A 24,113-nucleotide genomic window follows, 5' to 3' on the forward strand; every position below is an offset into this window, starting at 1 on the left:
TCTGTCCCTTTTTCTCTTCTTCTTCTGGTACCTCTATAATGAGAATATTGTTCTGATTGGATTGGTCACACAGTTCTCTTATTATTCTTTCATTCCTAGAGATCTTTTTTTCTGTGCATCAGCTTGTTTTCCTGTTCTCTAATTTCTATTTCATTTACTGTTTCCTCTACGTCATCTAACCTACTTTTAAATCCCTCCATCGTATGTTTCATTTCAGATACTGTATTTTCCAAAGTTTCTCTTTGTTGAAGTCCTCCCTGAGATCTTGAATATTTTTCTGTAGTTCCGTGAGCATGTTTATGACTTTTATTTTGAAATCATTATCAAGGTTGGTGATTTCAGTTTCACTGGGCCCTCTTTCTGGTGTTTCTTCCTGTAGTTTTCTTTGGACCAAATTCCTTTGCCATTTCATTCATTTTAGTGTTTCCTATGAAATAACTTTGTGCAGGCAGCGCCTTCTAGTGCCCAGAAGCTCTACTCTCTGGAGCTGCCGAGCAGCTGTAGCAATGGCCGGCATCACAGGCAAGCAGCACCAACGCCTGCCCCAGGGGAGAGCTCTTTCCTGCTTCCTGGCTGTAGTGCCTGCCTCCAGTCCCAGGTCATGGGCCAAGTGCACGAGAAGCCTCTGTGCTACACCCCTGTAGCTTCTGTAGGTGGGGCTGCCCTCCGACTGGCCTGGCATGTGGTGGGGGCAGCAGGTGAGTGGTCCAGTGCCTGCCAGGAGGAAGGAGCAGCAGGCTGCATACAGCAGTGGGGGGCCTCAGGGCTGCATTGCCAGCCAGGCAAATGGAGCATCTGAAGCTCCTGAGAGTTCCCAACCTGCTGGGCTGAGTGTGCTGGGATGATTTTGTCTCCCTGTCCTTTCTCCTGAGCAGCAAGCTCTTTGTAATCTTTTCCCCTTTAGCACCCCTCCCACTCTTGGGAGGTCTTTCAAAGTGCCCGCCTTTCTTTTGTCCCAGGGGGCCAGTTGTGCATACCTGTTCTCCACAAGCATCTGGAATCTCAGTCTAAGTATTCTGCCTGTCTTTGCTCTCCAACCCTACTAAATCTCCAGAGCACCATGTAACGTGGGATCATGTTCCCAAAGCAGATCTCTAGGGCTTGGGGATGGGTATCCAGCAGTCCTGGGCTTCTACTCCCTCCCTGCTCCATTTCTCTTCCTCCCATTTGTGGGCTGGGGTGGGGGGAGGGCTTGGGTCCCACCAGATTACAGTTTTGCTATTTTTTGCTACTTTACCCTTTTCTGTGAGGTCTTCTCTTTTCCCCAGATGTAGGCAGTCTGTTCTGCAGTCTTCAGGTTGCTCTTTCAGGATTAGCTGTATTTGCTGTATTTTTGTGTTATATATGGTTTTGGGAGGAGGTTTCTGCCTCACTTTTCATGCCACCATCTTTTTCCCCATCATAAATTACTTTGTGAAAACATTTACTACATGGCTGGCAGCAAAAGGAAGACCACCATGGGAAATTCTTGTTTAAGGAGACAGAACTTATACATAAACCCCTTTTCCTTTAAAAAAAGGATTAAAAAAGTAACACCCATTTGGGTCAAGGCTGGTAGAAAGAATGAGAATAAAACCCCTGCTCGTTTTTATTTTTTCTGTCATTTTTAATGTAAGATTGGAACAGAGTGCTACAACAATATTTGAGATTCCACAAAGAATTGATTGACTGTTTAGCTTTACAAAGACCTTTGTTGAAACTTTTGAACTTCACCTCTTTCAGTGATGAACACAGAGGTTTCAAGCATTTTTGTCAGCACACACACTCACGCCAACCTTCTAGATACTTACTTTCTACCTTTTCCTACAAAAGGTCACTCTCATTTACCAGAACCTCCCCCACCACTGAAGGATTCACAGCTCCTGAGCTCAGAGTGATCAAACCCCAGAAATAAGTATAATTAGTAGTCCAAAGCTTGGTTTAAATGTCTGAAGAACAGCAAACACCAAAGAGATTATTATTGTTTCTATGCGATAATGACTCATTAACTAAAACCACCTAAAATTGACATTTTTTATACTCACTATCTATTGGCATAAAGTCTTCATTCTCAATGCTTCTTATGGCATCACAGGTTTTAGAAATTAAACAGTATGTTTTCAGCTTTCCACAGTAATTGCCACTTTCAATAACTGTAATACACATCTGCATGTTACATTAACATAAAATTCTCTACATAAGCATTTTGTCATCTATCAACTCTTAGCCTCAAATAACTGAATACAAAAAGCTATAGAAGACAAGACACTGAAGAACTTTCACATATTCCCTTTCCCTATTTGTTAGCAAGTAGCACTTTTTTTTTAAAGAAAGATGAAAAATCAGAAATTCTTGTTTCTGGTGCATCCAATCATTTCACTGCATCCAATGTTTACTCCAACTTTTTACTTTATCGTCTTCTGGTACCACCATATGCTAGAATGAAAAGAGTAAAATTTATGTTCACTTTTTAAATGCATTAGAATTGTTATAAAATTACACCAGTAGTACATGTTTACTGTTAGAAAAAGAGTAAGAGAGACATGAGGGAAGGAGAGAATGAGCAAGGGCTGGGCCATGCAAGACAAAGGCTTTGTCTCCCGACAGTCATCAGATCGTCATCAAGTCTGCTAAACGCTCACACACCTGCCACAAGTAACTTTTTTAGTCAAGAAACTAAAGATGTGTTCCATGGTACAGCCTACGTGGAACAGGCAATACTCAGTCTAAGCTAAAGACAGAGGCTGATGGAGCCTAAACCATGCCCTGCCCCCTCTCACAGTTCCAGCAGTAAATAGAAGTGACATGGGAGAGGGTTACAGACCTTCAACGGTGAGCGTTCCTTAGCCACATCCCCTCCCCCCTGCCACCACACACACACACTCACACACACTACCAGACAGGTTACAAAATGACAAGTGTTCCCATCTGGAAAGTCCCTCAGTTTTTTTCACATTTTCCTTTTGGTTATTTAGTAATGTTTTACAATTTTCTTCATATAAATTCCACACATTTCTAGTCAGCACTTAAGGTTTTTTACAATTTTTGTTTCCACTAAGAATAAGTCTTTTGTCATGCTATGTCCTATGGAGTTATATTTTTATATATCCTCCCAATTACTAATCACTATCTCTGTATTTATTCTCCAAAAAGTAACCACTATCTTATCATCTAACACCACAGGTTAGTTATATTTGTTTTTAAACATGTATATTTATAAAATACAAATGTTGTAATCATACAGCATATATTGTTTTGTATCTGGCTCCTTTCTCTGTATTTGGTAGCTCCAATCACAGGACCACATACAACTGTTTATTCATACCCACTACTGTACAGTATTCCAATATATGAATATAACTCAATTTATTCATCCACTTTCCTGCTGCTGACAGGTGTGGGTCTCTCCCAGGTGGAGGCTATTGTGAATGAGGATGCTATGAATATTCCTGTCTTGTCCTTCAGTGCTCCAATGTATGCACTTCTGTTGCTGTATCTGAGAGTGAAGCCGCTGGGTCTTAACTATCCTTACGTTCAATGTCAGTAGGTAATGCCTAGCAGTTTTTCAAAGTGATTATGTCAATTTATATTCACACCAGCACTATGAGAATTCCCTTCTTACACTTCAAAACATATTTAATATATTTTTCTGCCAATTTTGAGATTGAATCATTGTTCTAGTCACTTCCCCTTGAGGAAGAAGACAAATCCAATCTATGGCAATCTATCGCCGGCTCATTACCCACTGCTTCCCACTCTCTGCTCATAAGCTGGCTGTTTTAACTCCAAATAGTTATTTTTTATATTATATCTTTGCTTTTTACAAAATTTCCTCTTAACAAATGCAATAAATGTTACAATCATATCTTTTACATTTAAAGTGTGGCTCAATACATTTTTATTGAGTTTTATTCATTTTGTAACCTGTCTGGTAGTGTGTGTGAGTGCGAGAGAGACAGAGAGAGAGAGAGAGAGAGAGAGAGAGAGTGTGTGTGTGTGTGTGTGTGTGAGTGTGTGTGTGTGGTGGCAGGGGGGAGGGGATGTGACTAACGCTCACTATTGAAGGTCTGTAACCCTCCCCCATGTCACTTCTATTTACTGCTATAAATGGTTTAGGCTCCATTAGTTACTTAATTTAACAGTTTAAACTTCTACCTAGAAAATTCCATTTTAGAGCTTAATAGATCCCTAGGGATCACAGACCTAAACATATGTGGACACCAATTTCCAGGAAGGTTTAAGTTAAAAACCTTGGTTAGTGGTAGGAATCTAAACCAAATCCCTGTTTGATTTTTAAAGAATATTTAGAAGTGAAAGGAAAGAATGAACCTAAATTATATTTTAATTTCAGTTAATTGTGCTATTTCTAGTGGATATACCAAATAAAACTGTGATTTTTTTAATAACTACAATATTTTTTTAATTGAGGAATAATTGACATTCAATATTGTACTAGTTCCAGGTGCACAATATAGTGATTCAGTATTTATATACTTTAGGAAATGGTGACCACAGTAAGTCCAGTTAGCATTTGACACCATACAAAGCTGTTACATGATCTTATTGTGACTACATTCCCTATGTTATACATTACCTCCCTATCTTATTCACTGTATTTTATAACTGAAACATTACACCACTTAATCCCCTTCAGCTATTTTGTCCATCTCCCCACCCCTGTCTCCTCTGGCAACCACCAGTTTGTTCTCTGTATTTTATGAGTCTGCTTCTCTTTCGCTTTGTTTATTTGTCTGTTTTGTTTTATAGATTCCATATATAAATGAAGCCATACAGTATTTGTCTTTTTCTGTCTGACTCATCTCACTTAGCATAATTTGCTTTATACCCATCAGTTAATCATCATTAAGTTCTAAAACTATTTCTGCACTTAACTCATACATACTTAACAGGAACTTGTATATTTTTGTTCTTACCTGATGCTGTTCTGGTTCTTGTCTCTGGGCCTGAATATGCCGAAGAGCTACCTGAGCCTCCATGAAGCGGTGAATAGGCACGGCTAGTCCATGTGCTGGAGTAGGAGGGCGGGTAGTCTGAGAAGGGTGTGGCTGCTCTGTTAAACATAAAAAGTATGTCAGGCATTTTTCTTGTGATTTTAATTGTTAAATACCTTCCTATTCCTAAACTAGCAGGAAAAAAATCTTTAAAAGTACTTTTTCCTCAATGTTCTGGTATACTGGGATTAACATAAAACAAATATTATTTTATATTTCTGGTATTGTTATAGTCATTGCCAAGGGGGAAGAAAGTAACAGGGAGAAAAGGCTCTTTTTTCTGAATTAGCACTCAAATAAAATCTGAACCTAAAATGCCAATAATACTGAAGACATTACAAAATCTGGCTTCAAGCTCTTTCCAGCCTTGCTTCTATCATTCTCCTACCAAACCGGATTGCTAATGGTCCCCAAATGGGTTCTTTCCTACCTCATCTTCTCAGATGTCAAGTATACAGTCTTTTTATTACCTCATAATATGTTAGAATGACATAGGAAGAAGAAACAAAATGAAAGAAAATAATGTACAATATTGATCAAAGCACATACATTGTACCTTCCCCATCCCCAGAGAATGATTTAATAGGGTAATGTCAACATAATTTATTTTCCATAACAAAGCCAAATCACCAAATCTAGTCAAATTATAAGCAAAATGAAGAAGCCTCTAAAGAAATGTTGAATTAAAAAGCAAATGAGATAAATGAAAGCCTACCTATTGCTGCCAAACAAATATCCTAATAGTCCTCCAGTTCCCAAGCCAGTCCAGAACCCTGGCCCTGAATTTTCATATCCTTGTTGTCCTGTGAAAGCACTGCCAAAACCAGAAGTTGCACCATGTGGTCCTAGAAATAAAAAGGATTTATACGGTATCCTCACTTAAACAAAACATAGCCTACAAAACCAAAGATAACCTTGCAGTGATTTCATTTATACTGTTTATTAATAATACTCAAGACCAAACTTATAAACAAGGTGTACTCAAAAAGTGTATTAAAAAAAATCCTGGTTTACAACTGGGGCACCCTTCGCACAGACGTGAAAAAGAGGGATGTGTTTGGGGAAGGGGGGATAGAGGATCCCAATAAAGCCACTTTTGTCCTGCTCAAGATCAACCACTGGATGACAACCCTGCTTGTCAGCTGCTTTCTCTCTATACTGTTAACATCTGGAAAAGCTTCAGGTGATAGCAATACTTGAGTATCTAATGGAGGAATCCAAGTGGAGGTAGCCAGATAATAGTTGGGAAGTCAGGACTTAAAGGCACCAAAAAAGTGTCTTCAGCTCAGAGAAAGTTTTTAAAAAAATGATATGTAATATGCATTAAGTACGCTGATCTTATGTGTACAGTGTAATAAATTTTTACATATGTACCCATGCATATAACCACTACCCATATCAATAAGACATTTCTTCTGGGATACCCCCAGAAGGCTCCCTCATGACCATTCCCAACAGACACCCACCCACGCCAGAGGTAAGGTTACTCTGACTTTTCACCAAGTTTTAGTTCTACCCAGTCTTGACTTATAAATAGAATCATACAGGAGGTACTCTTTTATGTCTGGCACACCATTACATCTACAAGAGTCAACGCCCACTACTGCATCTGTCAGTTTCTGTTTTTTTAACTGATGTGTAGTATTCCATCCTGTGAAAAAAATTATAATGTGTCTCATTTTAATGTTTATGGCCATTGTGTTCCCAGTTTTTGGCTGTTGTCGAATGAAATTGCTGTGAATATTCTCCTTCATGTCTTTTGGTGCATATATGCATGCTTTCTCTTAGGTATGGAATTTCTGGGTCACAGAGTAGGCATGCTTACGTTTTAGTAGGTACTGACCATTTTGCAAAATGTTTTACCATTTTCAAATCCTACTTCTGTTCAGTAAGTTCTCCTTCAGTAAGTTCTCATTGACTACGTCCTTGCCATCTTACTTGGTACAGCTTTTTAATGTGAGCCATTATGACAGTTACATGAACTCAGTGTGCATTTAATCTGCATCTTCCTGAAGACTAAAGCTCATCACCTTTTCATATTTTCATTGGACATCTGGATAGTGCCTGTTATTATAAAGTGGTTGTTCAAGTCCTTGTCCTTTTTTAAAACTGTGGTGTCTTTCCTCGGATTTGTGGAGTCCTTTATAGGAAATATATTTTACAAATATTACTCCCAGTTCATGGCTTGCCTTTTCAGTCTCTCAATGTTGTCTTTTGATGACTAGACATTGTTAACTTAAAGTCAGATTTATCCATCTTTTCTTTTATGGCTGGTACTTTCTGTGTCTAAGAAATTTTTGCCTATTTGTCATGACAAATATTTCCTTATCTTTTCTTCTGGAAACTTTCATGTTGAGATCTGTAATACTTAATGAATAGATGTTTGTGTATCATGTGAGATAAGAGTTAAAGTTTTCTGACTGAGATGATTTACAATTTAATCCTGCATCCTTAAAAGAGTAATCACAATTATCTTTATGGAGGAACAGAAGAGGCAAAAGAAGTTGAAAGTAAAAAATAAAATGAGAAGCCAAATCTGCTCTGGTTTCCCAATGCAACCATTTTCTCTTTCAGAAACCAGGCCAGGATTCATGACCTCACATCTACCCTCCTTATGGCCATTTGCCTTGGGGAAAACATACCTGTGAACTCAGACTTAAAGCCTGGGGGAGGGGATCCTGCTGAGCTGGAGAACCTCTGGTAACGATGGGCATATGGAGGATACTCAGAATATGGTGGAGGAGAATCTTGACCATCACTAAGGAACAACTTATAAACTCCAAAGGCAACAGCAAGTAGCACCACGATGATAACCAGTCCGCTCATGCCACTGGAATCCGGGGAGTACAGCTTGTTATAATAATTGGAGAAAGAGCTAAAACCGTGGTGTTTTCCAGACTCTCTCAGTTTCTTCAGGCCAATTTCTGTGTAATCTAAGTTATACTCCAAGCCACAGGAGCCTCTTAGCACATACGGGTCTTCAGAGGATTCATAGCCTTCACAGCTCACCACAGTTTTTCCAAATTTGTATGCAATATCTAAATCGGTCTTACATTCCCACTGTGAAAAAAAAGTAGAAATAACTTCTTACAACTGGAAGATTTTTTTTTCATTTAACATATACTATTTGAGCTATAGGGCTCTCATAAAACTGCAAAATGAAGTAAGCGAATGGCAAACAAAATTCAGGATAATGAGTATTTCTGTGGGGGAGGGAGGGCAAACTAGGGGCTTCAAAAATATTGGTGATGTTAATATTCTACTTCTTAAGCTACTTCTTAAAATACTTCTTAAGCTGGGTGCATAAGTGTTCATTTATACATGTAAGTAATTGTTTTAAACATATTAAGTGTCCCATAATTTGTACATTTAAAGCAAATTGTTTAAATATCAACTTTCTACCACTGTTTTCAAGATGCTTTCTTTAAAAATAGAGGTTTTTAAAAATGTTAAGGCTAAAAAACAGCATCATATATGAAGATCTGGTAACTACATATAGCATCAGATACAGTATATAACCTTCTGCAAAAAACTTTTTATACAAATTTTAGTAAATCATGGACTAACTTTCCAGGGTCCAATCCAATAAGTAATTCTCTTATATTAGAGAATATTTATAAAAATACTAGAAGAATTCATGCTAGCCTCAAAAATTTACACCTAAGCCCAAGTTTAGCTTAAATTCTGTAACTGTATTTCGAGCTTAATAGCTAATACGCTTCTTTAACAACATTTAAAGTTAAGACATGAGCTAAAATAGATGTGATTGGTTTTATTGCCTTTCTGTAAGGGACAAATTATCTTCCTCTCTCAAACTTCAGATATGCTGTTTTATATTTTTATAGTAGTTCCATTGAGATAGAAATTCACATATCATATATTCACCCATTTCAACCATTTTTAGTATTCAGAGTTGTGCAACCATCACCACCATCAATTTTAGAACATTACCCCAAAAAGAGATCTCAAATCCATTAGCAGTCATCATCCCCTATTCCACCCAAATCTCCCAGTCTTAGGCAACCACCAGTCTGTCTATGGATTTCCCCACTCTGGGTATTTCGTATAAATGGAATCATACAATATGTGGTCTTATGTAACTGGCTTCTTCCACTAAGCGTGTTTTCAAGGTTCACGCATGTTGTAGCATGTATCAGTTCTTCATCCCTTTATATAGCTGAATAATATTCCATTGTGTGGATCTATCACATTTTGGTTATTCAGCCATCAATGATGGACATTTGGGTTGTTTCTACCTTTTCAGCTATTATGACTAATGCTGTTATTACAATTACTTATAGCTGGTAATTCAGTGTTTAACCTTTTGAGGAAGTGCCAAACAGTTTTCCAGAGCAACTGCACCATTTCACATTCCTAACAGCAATGTATGAAAGTATCTCCACATCCTTACCAACATTTGTTATCATCCTCTTTTTTATTTTAGCCATCCTACTGGATGGGAACAGATGTCTTATTGTGGTTTTGACTTTATTTCCTTGATAGCTAATGATGCTGGACAATTTTCATGTGTGTATTGGTCATTTTTGTATCTTCTTTGGAGAAATGTCTAGTCAGACATTTTTTCCTTTTTTTTTTTTTTTTGAGGGCATCTCTCATATTTATTGATCAAATGGTTGTTAACAACAATAGAATTCTGTATAGGGGAGTCAATGCTCAATGCACAATCATTAATCCACCCCAAGCCTAATTCTCATCAGTCTCCAATCTTCTGAAGCATAACGAACAAGTTCTTACATGGTGAACAAATTCTTACATAGTGAATAAGTTCTTACATGGTGAACAGTTCAAGGGCAGTCATCACAGAAACTTTCGGTTTTGATCACGCATTATGAACTATAAACAATCAGGTCAAATATGAAAATTTGTTAGATTTTTATACTTGATTTATATGTGGATCCCACATTTCTCCCTTTATTATTATTATTATTATTTTTTTTAATAAAATGCTGAAGTGGTAGGTAGATGTAAGATAAAGGTAGAAAACTTAGTTTAGTGTTGTAAGAGAGCAAATGTAGATGATCAGGTGTGTGCCTGTAGACTAAGGGTTAATCCAAGCTAGACAAGGGCAATAAAACATCCACGGATGCAGAAGATTTCTCTCAAAACAGGGGGGGTGAGGTTCTAAGCCTCACCTCTGTTGATCCCCAATTTCTCACCTGATGACCCCCGCTGCGACTGTGCCTGTCTTAGGTTGTTCCTCCCTTGAGGAATCTTACCTGTCTCTGGCTAACCAGTCATCTTCCAGGGCCATACAGGGAAATGTAAAGTTGGTAAGTGAGAGAGAAGCCATATTGTTTGAAAAGGTTAGCTTTTTACTTCTTTGCATATTTATGCCCTGTGGCTTCTATGCCCAGCATTTGTCTTGAGGTATCTTTACCACTTGGAGGAATTATGATACTCGGTAAATTCGATATGAGGCACGAATTCTATTTAAGGGTTGTAATTAGGAAGGAAGAAGAAAAGCTATAGAGGTAGCAGACAGAAGAAAACATGGGAAGATTGGTTATTTCTTTGACATATCTTCTTGTAGAGTAACTTCAGCATGTATAGGTTTTAAACTACTAATTAAATTGCGCACACACATTAACATAATAGGAATACAGTTACATAACCAAAGCAGATCTATAATTACCAGCCATCTCCAGTGAAGCCAAGAAAACCAGTTAGGCTCCCTAGGCATTTATGAAAATTTGTCTATGATATGATGGATATTGTCCAACCATTTTTTCCATTTTTTAATTTGGTTATTTACCTTCTTGTTGAATTGTAATAGTCCTTTATATATTCTAGATACAAGTCCCCTATCAGATATGTGATTTGCAAAAGCTTTCTCCAACTAAGAGGATTATCATCACTTTGATGGTGTCTTTTGAAATCCAAAAATTTTAATTTGGATAATACACAGTTTTTCTATTTTGTTGTTATTGCTACACTATTTTCTATTTTTTAATAATTTATTTGGAGGAAGATTTAAGCTTGCTGATATATGTATATAAAACAAGATAAATCCTTATAGGTATTTCAAGTCAATTATCAATTCCTTAGTCAAATACATTAAAAGTGGCTTCTAATTATTATATTTAAGCTCTTGGAATTGGAAGAGGCTCTCTCCTGCTATTAAACATAAGTCCATATATAGTATCTTCTATACTTCTTTGTTCATGCTATTCCCTTCTCTATCTCTTCAGCTCTAAAAATCTTATCCTTGCTTCCTAACATAGTATGTTCCTTCTTCTTTAAGTCTCCCCGTGCTCCCTCAACTGGACATGACTTTATAACACTTTGCTGGCACCTACATGTAATTTGAAGACTTGTCTTATCTCTTCTACTGGGAAGAGAGTTTCTTGAAGATTGGGACTCCATCTTAATTCACTTGTGTATACTATAAATCTAATATATGTTTAATGAATGACTTCACCATTAATCTTTTTTTCCACCAAAACTGTAGAAGTCATTTAAAAGCAAAATGGGAGTGGGACTTCTGCTTTCACCTGGTGAGACAATACTGAGGGAAAATGTTGTGAAATAAGTATCACCCAGTAGCTCTGAACTCTCTCTCTTGCATAGACCATGCACAGAGGTTTATGAAATAATATTCTGATAGAAGGAGAAATCATCAACACAACTTCCTTGCCTAATGACCAGCCATCTGAAATCCTTTTTTGAAAGCAGATAGAATACAAAGTAGAAATATATTAGTAGTGATTTAAACTGAATTCACTTAATAAAATCTATTCCATTTCTAAAGCATATTAAATTCTGGAAGTTGAAGGAAATCATTCCTTAAGTACAAAACACTAGGGTCCTGAAGTCAATAAATAAAGCCCACTGACATACTTTTATTATGTACCCCAGTGTTAATAATCTACAATTTTATTGGTCATCTTAACAATACTTCTTAAGGGCAGGTTGATATTCTTGAATGAGAGGAAAGTGACAAACAGAAGAGATTCCCTACCCCCAAGCTCCAAGTATATAAAAAGTGTTGAAAATTTACTAATGTCTTATAAGAAGTTATGGTACAAAAGTTACTGTGAGTGTTTCCAGAAATATTCTAAAACCAGCTCATTTCTTTTGGAGGATGGACTTCCTGGAAATGAATGACTGACTTCTATTTGTAAATTACAGGTTAACCTGACATTTGTCATACGTGCTTCCAAAAATATGACTGTCCCAATACACACAGTACTGAATAAAAATGCCAGACTGCCATTAGTGTAATGAATATTACCTGTACATCATAACCATCCCAGCCTTTGTTCTGACATTGTACGACGCTGGGGGTGTAAGAATCACATCCCGCTGTGCCTCCAACGCATTTCAACTGTGGGACTGGATGCAGCCTGCGGGAGGTGGTATAGCGGTCATGGTGGAGGGTGAAAGCTTTTACATCCCGCAACAGTATTCTGTCTGAAATAGTAAGAACACAGATGAGCACACAGAAAGATTGATCCTAATAAAACTTCTGCCATAGGAAATACTTGCAAAAGTGTCTTTATCCCCCTTTGAGAGAAAGAGAATATGAAATAGTTTCCCAAAGCCACTGCACAAAATTCAGATGGCCACACCTTTACGGCTACTTTTCATGGCAGGTTGCAGGCCTCCCTTACTGCTTCTGGCTCACAAGTTCTACATAATTTTTGTAAAATCAGAACAAAAGTTCATTAACCTGAAACCCTGTACTATTCAATGACAACATCAATGGTTAATTAAAATGGCAAAAAAAATGTACACAAATGCTCCTGAAGCACATTTAATGACTTAAATGTCTGTCAATACATGAATGGATGAATTTGTCCTATTCATATAGGGGGAGATATATATATGTATATTCTACAGGAGTAAAAATGAGTGAACTAGAACTCAGGTATCAGACTAGAGATAGTAAAAAGATTTTAAGTAAAATACAATTTTCAGAATATTATGGTAACTTTACATAAATCTTGAAAACCACTAAAATAATACTACATATTTTAATGTATATAAGAATACTATGAAAACGATTAAGAGAATGATTAAATACCAAATTCAAATGAGTATCCCTGAGGAGAGAAGAGACTTTAGCTCTATCCCTAATGTTTTCTTACTTGGCGGGAGCAGGGGACTTGCTGCAAGTATGGTAAAATATGGATTCAATAAAACTGGGTAGTGAGTATATGGGTGTTCATTGTGTACTTTTGTATTTAAGTATTTAAAATATTTCACAATTTAAAAAATTAAAGATATTTAAACTATTTCAAAAATGAAAAATCACATTGATGAGGAAGTTTAAAAACAAGTCAAAACAAGGACACTACATCTGGTATTTATACATGCACTTTAAAGTGTTACTGGAAAATGAATAGTTTCCCTACTTCTCACCCTTGGACTATAGTGGGAGATACTGTGGACTGGTTCACTCAACATCCATGTCACCCTCCAACTGGTGTGCATTCTTGCAATGTTAAAAGAATCCCAACACCTCTTGCATCTACAGTTCCCAAACTTATCAATCTCTAACCAAGATGCAATAAAACTAGAACTATAACAACATAAAATAATCTAATAATGTATGAAACAATAATAAACCCAGTAACAAAGAAACCCAGTACTGAAACCCAGTAACAAAGAAAGGAAATTTAGGCTACAAATATTAAAACATATAACTAAATCTGTAAGAGTATAAACAGTTTAGTATTGGCATAGGATTAGAAAAATTGATCATTATGTATACCATGCACAAAAATTAACCTGTGATGGCTAAAAAATTATACAAGACTTACAATAAATTAAAAATACTGGAAGAAAGCACAACAGAAATATATTTATGATCCTGGTATGGGAAAGGTCTTAAGACACCAAAAGCAAAAGACTAGCCAGCAAGATAATGACTATGGTTGATCAAATCTATGGAAATCCAAGAATCCACAATAATGCTCAAAGAGAAAGTCAAGAACTCATTTGTCACTAAAAGTGGCTACTAAGTACCTTACTTTGAAAATTGGTAATTAAAGATTCAAAATTAAATGTGTATTCTGACTTGCCAGCAGGAACTATATAATCTGAAACAGCCTCAGTTGAAAAGGGAATTCTCAACTTTACTGAAGAATGCCAGCTAATAAATGTAGAAGAAATGACAGTTAAAAAAAAACATCATTTTAAAACCCCTTCAGCAAGGCAAGAACATAAAGAAAAGGACTGTTCTACATTTAAAAAGACTTAAGAGATACTACAATCAGATGCAATTTGAACAAACTTGTTTACACATTTTAGGGACAGTTGTAATATCTGACTATGAAGTAATTAGTTGATATTAAGAAATTAGGATTAATTTTTGTTAGATGTAATGTTATTTTTACCCTGTGGGGAAAAGTTCTTTTTTTAAAAAAAAGGGGGTGCAGAGGAATACTGAAGGATTTAGTGGTGGCCTGTCATGATACGGAAATTCACATTAAAATATTTCAACATTAAAAAGAGGGCTGAAAGAAAACAAAGAAAAAAAGACTGATAACTTTCCATCAATATTTAAAGTACCTTCCCCAGAATCCCTCCAATGGACTGACTAGAACGACTTATCATCAAGGGATTCTAGTAAAATGAATTTTGGCTTTTCCAGTATTTACATGGAAGTAGACACAGAGAAGGTAGAGAATAACTATAGCGTCTGTCACACTTGGTATAAACAATAGAAGAAAAAAACATTTTATTTAGAGTATTCATCATCCAAAAGAACTTCCCAAAAGACAACCCTATTATAATGAGAGAATTTGGTAAAACAGCTGGGTATTTTATCAATTACCAAAAGCCGACAGCCTTTTCTATGCCTGTAATATCCAATTAGAAATGAAAATGGAAAGCCTTTCTCAAATTAGTGACAAACTACAAATATACAAAGAGTATCCTGAAATAAATTTAAGGTCAATATGCTATCCATATAAGAAAAAATATACACATATAAAAGGACCTGAATAAGCTGAATGCACTTCCGACCAGGAACCCAGTTGGTTTTCTTTGGAACTGGAAAGAATTACTTTAAAGGTCCTATGGAAAAAATTAATGTCTATAAATAGCCACAAATTTTTTGAGAAATGCTTTACCAGAAAATAAAACTTAATATAAAATGCCTATAATCAAAATAGTATGGAATTACAACAGAAATAGACAAGGAATTGTGAAACAAGTCTAGAAATAAATCCAAATATATGTCGTAATCAAATATAATATAAAGTAAGCTTTTTACCTTAGTGGGAAAAGTACACCTTCTTTAATAAATGACACTGTCATAACTGACTACAGCGATAGAAGAAAATCTGCCTAAAGCTATATAAAAAGTTAGTTCTACATGGGCTAAAGATTTAAAAATTTCAAGAACTTTATTAAAATAAAATATGCTATATATGAAACCCAAACTACCACCTCATACATAAGAAAAGTATAGCAATGAAAATGTTCAATGGTTTAAAAAGTTGGAAGGTATTATTCAGCTAAATAACAAATTTACGGAAGCAGGACTGAGATAACACAAAGAATCCTGAACTGAATTCCCATCACTAACTTGCTCTCTGTATGACTTTGGCCAAGTTACTTATCTATATAGAAGTTCCTTCATCTGTAAAATTAAGAAGATAATATCAAACCTATAATTGGTTGTGAAGCTTAGATATGATTTCCTAAGATTATCTAGTAGATTAGGTGATTGAGTACAATAAATATTTCTGAAAATGTGTAGGAGCTATAACCACAAAGGGTGTCATTATGTTAATCCTACAGCATCTCTGTTCCCTAGAGGTCCTAAAGGTCACTATGTTTTGTGTCCTGCAAAATTCCTGTGTTGAAGCCCTAATCCCCAAATGATAGGATTTGGAGGCAGGCCTTTGGGAAGCGATTAGTTTTGGATGAGGTCTTGAGGATGGAGTCCCCACGATGGGATCAATGCCCTTATAAGAAGAGGAAGAGATCAGAGCCCTCTCTCTGTCATGTGAGAACAAAAGAAGACAGCCATCTGCAAACCAGGAAGTGGGCTCTCACCAGACACCAAATATGCTGGCAGCCTAACCTTGGACTTTCCAGCCTCCAGAATGTGAGACATAAAAGCCACTCAGTCTCGGGTATTTTGTCATAGCAGCCTGTACTAAGACAAGGACTAAACAAAATGCTCCTATCCACACTCAACCAATTACAACAGTGAAAGGTCACATGGAGTCCAGACTCATAAATCAAATCCACTTGCAAGTCTCAAACATAAGGTAAACAAAACCCAGCTCCCCAAACCTGATTCTTTCATAGTCTTCAACATCTCAGGAAATGGTAACTCCACACTTAGGCCAAAAACCTTAGAGTCATCTTTGTCTTCTCTCCTTCTCTCAAGCCTACACTTAATGCATCAGAATATCATGTCAGCTCCTTAAAAAACAGGTGAGTCCAGCCACTCTCCCCAGTAACACTGCTTCTCCCCTCGCCCAAACCGTCACCACTCTTGGAATTTATGTACAGCCTCTTTACTGACCTCCCAGCTTCCTCCAGCCCCCCTTACTGTCTTTTCCACAGAGTGGCCAGAATGGGCCTTTAAAATACAAATCATAGCAGGTCATTTAAGCCTCCTCTCCCTTCCGGTTTCTGATCAAATGTCACCTTAACAGTGACTTCTTCCCTGATCAATGTATATTTTGAAAGTCTCCACTTCCTCCGGCACACCCTGGCCTCCTATCACTGTTTAACGTTGTCCACACGAGTTTTCATGATATAACAAGCTATTTACCTGTTTTGTTTATTGTCTATTTCTCCACAAGAGATGTAAAACGCCTTGGGGGTAAGATGCTCTGTTTTGTTCACTGCTATACTGCCAAAACCCAAAGAAGTGACTTAAATATGAAGTAATTCAATAAAGAATTTTGAAAAATCTTAGGTCAATCTCTTTAGTACTGGTACAATTTTTTTCCAAATTATTGCCTTATGTTAGCTGTCGCCAATGTTAAGTTCATCCAATGTCAAACAAAAGACAAATTAAGGAGTGTCTATTGCTTTACCAAAGAACTTGATAAAAGTTAACCCAATAAAATACCTTCATAAAACAGTACCTTGAAGTAAATTTAAGGTAAAATGGAATTTATAAAAATCAATTGCATTTACTCTGCAAAATATTTTGGTGTTTTGTTCCAGAACAGTTTGTTATAGAGTAGGTAGACTTAAGAGCTACCAGGAAGCGGTTCACCGCTTGGTTCCTTTTTTCTTTTAATTCTTGATCCATAAACTTCCTTTTTTTATTTGAGAATTGACTGAGGGTTCAACTAATTAATGTTTCACTCCAATTTTTAAATTAAATTCTGATCAAAGTCTCCTATTTACATACAACTTTCTAGGAATACATAAGTAAAATGTATTTTTACATTTAAATATAACTTGGCTTTTTATTTACTAGTAATGAAACATCCAACTTGGCCTTTTATTTATTAGTAATAAAACATCCATGTCAAATGGGCTACTCAAAGTCAAGTACTTGCGAACAGCATCTTCTCTCTCATTTGCGCACTTAGGAATAAAATACAAAATTAGAGAAATAAATCTGTTGCTTAAGTTCAAAAACAGAGGCATTTCCTATCACCAACTCACAAGGTACACTTTTAATTCCTCAAAATCTTTACTCCCCAAACCAAAACTGAAGTTTTAATTGTTGAAAAGTCATTTCTTACATAATTCCAATTTAACACCGTGCCTCATTTATTAAATGGGAATCTATATGTATATGTATGTGTGTATAGAGATGTACATATTTAAGCTACACAGAATATTATTGATCTCATAAATTCTTTAGACAATGCTAGTAACAGTGACACAAAAGAATCTTTTCCCTAGAAATCACTTATCATGTACCACCACAAAAAAAGATGAAAATATTTTTGAAATTCTAATGTAGAATAGATGTACGATAACCTATAGATACATGAAAAGATGCTCAATGTCAGGAAAAGCAAATCAAAAGCACAATGAGAGAGCACTTCATTCCCATTAGAATGGCTAGAATAAAAAAGGTAAGAAATAACAAACGAAGGTGCAAATGCAGAGAAAAGGGAACCGCCTATGTACTGTTGAGGGAATATAAATCGGTGCGGCCACTATGGAAAATATTTTGGAGGTTTTTCCTCAAAAATGAAAAACAGAACTACCATACAATCCAGCAATTCCACTTCTGGGTATTTACTCAAAATGAAAACACTAATGCAAAAACATCTATGCACTTCTATGCTTACTGCAGCATTATTTACAATAGCCAAGATATGAAAACTACCTAAGTGTCCAAAGATAGATGAATGAATAAAGAAGATGTGGTATATATATATATATATATATATATATATATATATATGATGAAATATTATTCCTGCGATTAAAAAAAATGAAATCTTGCCATTTGTGACAACTTGGATGAACCTGGAGGGTATGTCAGAGAAAGACAAATACCTTATGATTTCACTTATATGTGGCATCTAAAAAACAAAACAAAACAAAACAGAAACAGACTCATAAATACAAAGAACTGGAGGTTGCCAGAGGGGAGGGGTTAGGGAGATTGATAAAATAGGTGAAGGGGATCAAGAGGCACAAGCTTCCAGTTTTAAAATAAATAAGTCACAGTATGTAAAGTACAGCATAGGGAATACAGTCAGCAATACTGTAATAACTTCGCATGGCGACAGATGGTAACTACACTTACTGTGGTGAGCATTTTGTATATAAATGTATATTAATGTCCTATGTAGTACACCTGAAACTAATAATGTATGTCGAGTATATGTCAATTAAAAATTTTTTTTTTTATTTTACTGTTCGGTGAAAAACAATGGGAAAAGCTGACATATGGCAATGTACTTCACTATGAAGGTCAGAATACGAAGCATGCGTCCTGCTCACATAAATAGTATAGTCTATGATTTGGCTAACCTGCCTACAAGGTTAGCAGCCCTATCAACTGTGCCTCAGAGACTGCCGGTGCCATGGCAACTTCCAGCCATAGCAACAGGCATTCGTGACAATAGTCAGCGACGATGACATCAGAGAGTCATGACAACAAGGCAAGATGCCCAGGTGAGGGTCGAGCTTTCGAAACGGTCAAACTCAGGGATGAAGGCCGTAGCCCAAGAAAGCAGAAGGTGGACAGATTTTGGGAGTCTAGAGAATGGAGAAAAGGGACGTTAAGAATAGGGGTCGCCCCGCCCACTCCCCGACAGGGCCCACTCGTCCCGTAAGACGTCTGGGAAGATCAGAGAAGCAGGCAAGAGCGCAGAGGCATAGGGAAGAGAATGGAAATGAGGAATTAGGGTAGAGGGACTCAAGGGACAGCGAACGGAAATGGTCGCCCGCCGGGCTGCAGGCGGCCGGAATAGGCTGATGAGCACGATACTCACCAGGGTCGCTCCAGCCCAGGGCAGGGCCCACGACCAGCAGAAGCAGGAGGCTGGGCAGAGAGCAGCGTCCAGCCGCTTTCCGCCCGCGGGCCGCGGCCATCGCGCTGGGTGAAGATGGCGTGCAGCTGCCAGGCGCTCGCAGGCCGGAACCCAGACTGCAGAAGTCCGCACGCCGCTGCGCAGGCAGCCGGCACCACCGGCAGCGGATGGGGTCGATCGGCGAGCCGCTGCCGCAGCTAAGGTCGGGGCGCCGGCCTCACGTCACTGCCGCTGCGGCGCCTGTAGGAGCAGAAGTGGACGCTGCTAGCCCCGCCTCTGGGACTCCGCGGTGCTGCAGGCGGAGCCAGGGGCGAGGCGAGGCCATAGAGGGAGGAGCTAAGGGCGGGATGCAATGATGTGGGCGGGGCCGAGGGCAGAACCCCGCCCTGCTGCCTCTGGCGCGGGGCTCGTTAAATTGCAACGCAAAATTGCAGCGGTTGGAGAGATTGACACCGTCGCAAAGCGAAATCGAAGTGTAGTCAAGTACTGCATTTCCAGAACCTCAGTAACCCACGCGAGGGAAATTACTGTGCCTAATTCAGCTGTATGTCTTCAGCACTTAGCATAGCTTCTGGTACATGATTCATGTTCTATTACTGTTTGCTAAATCCAGAGATTATCGCGAAAGGCAATATGGAAATATACTGTCTGGTTTCAGAAGCTCAGTCTTTACATATTTCCTTATAAGTAGAAGAAGTAAGAAGTTACAAAATATCTGAAGGAGAAACTACTACCTAAGTGAAGAACCAGTCAGAGGAAACAGTTCTAACAGTGCACTGGCATTCTTTGAGGTCTGACAGTCCTGATTTTTCTCATTCATTAATTTATTCAACAAATATAGGTTGAATGCTTAATATGTGGCTGTTTTCGGCATGGAGGACACAGACAAGGTCTCTGTGCCAGCGGAGCTTACATAGAAGTGGAATGGGGCAAACAACATCAAATAATAAATTAATCAACTGATAATAGGTAATTATGAAATTAATGATGAAAATAAAACAAGGTGATACAACAGAGTCTGGAGGCAACTTCAGGGAGGGCCTTGCTGAGGAAGTGCTTTGAAGCGTGAAGCCTGAATGATGAGAAAGAGCCAGCCAAGCAGAGATCACCGGAAGAGCATTCACAGCTTGGGGAAAATGGACACAAAAGCCCTAGCTTTGTTTTTTTATGAAAAGTCATTCATTAATTCAACAAATACCTTCATACACTGAGCACTCACCAGTATCTAACAGTACCTGCCAGGCACTGTTCTAGGCACTGGGGACACAGTAATGAAAAAATAAAATTCAGAGAGTGGGAAAGGCAAACATGACCAGAATAACTGAAGCAAAGATAGGGGAAGATGGAACAAGAGGAGGCAGAACAGTGGGGACTTGGAGTGGGGCTGAGCAGGACTGGAATAAAGGTATTAAAGAATTCTCTTCTCAACATGTTAAGTTTGAGATGACAATGAAGCATCCAGGGAGACATGTCAAATGACACTTGAATATGCAAAAAAGATAAATGTGATAGTTACATTATTTCCCAGTTTGAAAAAGACTTATGCACCCCTATGTTTATCACAGCACTATTTACCATAGCCAAGAAATGGAAGCAACCTAAGTGTCCATCAGTAGATGAATGGATAAAGAAGATGTGGTACATATACACAATGGAGTATTATTCAGCCATAAGAAGAAAACAAATCCTACCATTTGCAATAACATGGATGGAGCTAGAGGGTATTATGCTCAGTGAAATAAGCCAGACAGAGAAAGACAAGTATCAGATGATTTCACTCATCTGTGGAGCATAAGAACAAAGCAAAAACTGAAGGAACAAAACAGTGGCAGACTCACAGAACCCAAGAATGGACTAACAGTTGTCAAACGGAAAGGGACTTGGGGAGTGGGGTGGGTGGGAAGGGAAGGAGAAGGGGAATAACGGGCATTACAATTAGCACACATAATGTAAGGGGCGGCACGATGAAAGCAGTATAGCATAGAGGAGACAAGTGTGACTCTATAGCATCTTACTACACTGATGGACAGTGACTGTAATGGGGACAGGACTTGATAATGGGGGGAATCTAGCAACCACAATGTTGCTCATGTAATTGTATATTAATGATACCAAAATAAAAAAAAATGAAGATGGTATTTAACACTACAGGAAGAGGTACAATGCATATGGAGAGAATTAAGATATGGCAAAGAAGGAGACCTAGGGTCCAACTAAAAGAACAGCACTATTATTTGAACCTTGAGCAGAAGATCCTCAAAAGAGTGAAAAGTAACCTCTGGTGAGGTACTGGAAAAATCCAGGAGAATAGTGATATGGTAGTTGAGAGAAACAATGATCAATAGTGTCCACTGCTGAAAGGTTGAATCAAAAACTGACCTTTGGATTTTGCAGTGTAGAGGCAACTAAGTACCTTAACAAGAGAACTTCTGTTGAGATCCCATTTGCCAAGTATGGTTCTAGACAGTGGTGAACAAAATGAAAAAGGTGGTACTAACTAATGTTTAGTCAACAAATATAATTCAGATAAATAATAAGTATCTGTAAGGAAAAAAGCAGACTGATATGAAGTGGTGTTACAAATAGTATATTTAGGAAAGGTTCTGAGAAGTACCATTTGAGCTGAAATCAATGATGATAGATGATTTGATAAGAGACAGTTGGTAAGAGACAGTTTCTTGAAACAGCACTGACACATCAATAGCAATGTATGAACTTCATTTGGATCCTGATTCAAACAAAGTATAAAATAAATGACATTAATGAGACATTTGGAAATGTGAACACTGACTAGATATATGATGATATTAAAGAATTATGTTTTAGGTGTGATAAATGTAGTATGGTTATGTTATTTTTAAGAGTCCCTTTAGAAACATACTAAGATATTAAAGATGAAATCATATCTGGAATTTTCTTCAAGATAATATGGAGAAAAATAATATGGGAGGTGGGGTGACTGGATGGATAGTACAGACAAAACAACATTGACTATGTATTCCTTGTTGAAAGTACCTAGCTGATGGTACATGGGAGTTCACTTTATTATTCTACTTTTTTTTCTCTCATTTTTTTTCTACTTTGTTTTATTTTTTAGATTAAGAAAATGAAAGAAATTATTAAGCAAATGGAAAATGTGAACAATTGGTGAATCTGGTAAAGAGGAAATAAGAGTTCTTTGGTTTTTTTTTTTTGGCGGTTCCCCATCACTTTTTTTTATATTGTTAATGTACAATTACATGAACAACATTATGGTTACAAGACTCCCCCTATTATCAAGTCCCCATCACATACTGCATTACAGCCACTGTCCATCAGCGTAGTAAAATGCTATAGAATCATTACTTGTCTTCTCTGTATATACTGCATTTTCCATGCCCCCCCACCGCTACATTATGTGTGCTAATCATAATGCCCCTAATTCCCCCTTACCCCTCCCTTCCCACCCATCCTCCCCAGTCCCTTTCCCTTTGGTAACTTTTAGTCCATTCTTGGGTTCTGTGAGTCTGCTGCTGTTTTGTTCCTTCAGTTTTTGCTTTGTTTTTATACTCCACATATGAGTGAAATCATTTGATACTTGTCTTTCTCCACCTGCTTATTTCTCTGAGCGTAATATCCTCTAGCTCCATCCATGTTGTTGCAAATGGTAGGATTTTTTTCTTCTTAGAGCTGAATAATATTCCATTGTGTATATGTACCACATCTTCTTTATCCATTCATCTACTGATGGACACTTAGGTTGCTTCCATTTCTTAGCTATTGTAAAGAGTGCTGCGATAAACATAGGGGTACATAAGTCTTTTTCAAACTGGGAAAATGCATTCTTAGGGTAAATTCCTAGGAGTGGAATTCCTGGGTCAAACAGTATTTCTATTTTTAGTTTTTTGAGGAATCTCAATACTGCTTTCCACAATGGTTGAACTAGTTTACATTCCCAACAGCAATGTAGGAGGGTTCCTCTTTCTGCACATCCTTGCCAATATTTGCTGTTGTCTGTGTTTTGGATGGTGGCCATACTAACTCGTGTGAGGTGATATCTCATTGTGGTTTTAATTTGTATTTCTCTGATGGTTAGGGATGTGGAGCATCTTTTCATGTGCCTGTTGGCCATCTGAATTTCTTCTTTGGAGAAGTGTCTGTTCAGCTCCTCTGCCCATTTTTTAATTGGCTTACTTGCTTTGTGTTTGTTGAGGTGCATGAGCTCTTCATATAATTTGGATATCAACCCCTTATCAGACATGTCATATATGAATATATTCTCCCATACTGTAGGGTGTCTTTTTGTTCTACTGATGGTGTCCTTTGCTGTACAGAAGCTTTTTAGTTTGATATAGTCCCACTTGTTCATTTTTGTTTTTGTTTCCCTTGCCTGGGGAGTTATGTTCATGAAGAAGTTGCTCATGTTTATGTCCAAGAGATTTTTGCCTATATTTTATCTAAGAGTTTTATGGTTTCATGACTTATATTCAGGTCTTTGATCCATTTTGAGTTTACTTCTGTGTATGAGGTTACACGATAATCCAGTTTCATTCTCTTACATGCAGCTGTCCAGTTTTGCCAACACCAGCTGTTGAAGAGGCTGTCATTTCCCCATTGTTCTATAGCTCCTTTATCATATATTAATTGACCATATATGCTTGGGTTTATATTTGGGCTTTCTATTCTGTTCCACTGGTCAGTG

At 37.5% G+C, this 24,113-nt stretch overlaps 1 protein-coding gene across 1 annotated transcript; it reads right to left on the minus strand.

Moving 5' to 3' along the window:
- Positions 1-1,585: 1,585 nt before the first annotated feature.
- SARAF (store-operated calcium entry associated regulatory factor) lies at positions 1,586-19,689 on the minus strand. Its single transcript, XM_036894338.2, has 6 exons — positions 19,394-19,689; positions 12,244-12,422; positions 7,634-8,051; positions 5,707-5,836; positions 4,914-5,050; positions 1,586-2,415 (listed from the first exon to the last, which is right to left on the minus strand). Exons 1-6 carry the CDS (start codon positions 19,491-19,493, stop codon positions 2,390-2,392), a joined length of 990 nt encoding a protein of 329 aa, XP_036750233.1. The 5' UTR covers positions 19,494-19,689; the 3' UTR covers positions 1,586-2,389.
- Positions 19,690-24,113: the final 4,424 nt, after the last annotated feature.

Source organism: Manis pentadactyla, chromosome 7, assembly GCF_030020395.1.
Source record: "Manis pentadactyla isolate mManPen7 chromosome 7, mManPen7.hap1, whole genome shotgun sequence".
Lineage (NCBI taxonomy): Eukaryota > Metazoa > Chordata > Mammalia > Pholidota > Manidae > Manis > Manis pentadactyla.

Excerpts from the sequence above, each read along its gene's own strand:
- SARAF (XM_036894338.2), bottom strand. The coding sequence starts at position 19,493 with ATGGCCGCGGCCCGCGGGCGGAAAGCGGCTGGACGCTGCTCTCTGCCC. Across the intron at positions 12,423-19,393 it reads CCTGGGCTGGAGCGACCCTG|ACAGAATACTGTTGCGGGAT; the intron begins GTGAGTATCGTG and ends TTACTATTTCAG. Across the intron at positions 5,837-7,633 it reads CTTTAAGTCTGAGTTCACAG|GACCACATGGTGCAACTTCT; the intron begins GTATGTTTTCCC and ends TTTTATTTCTAG.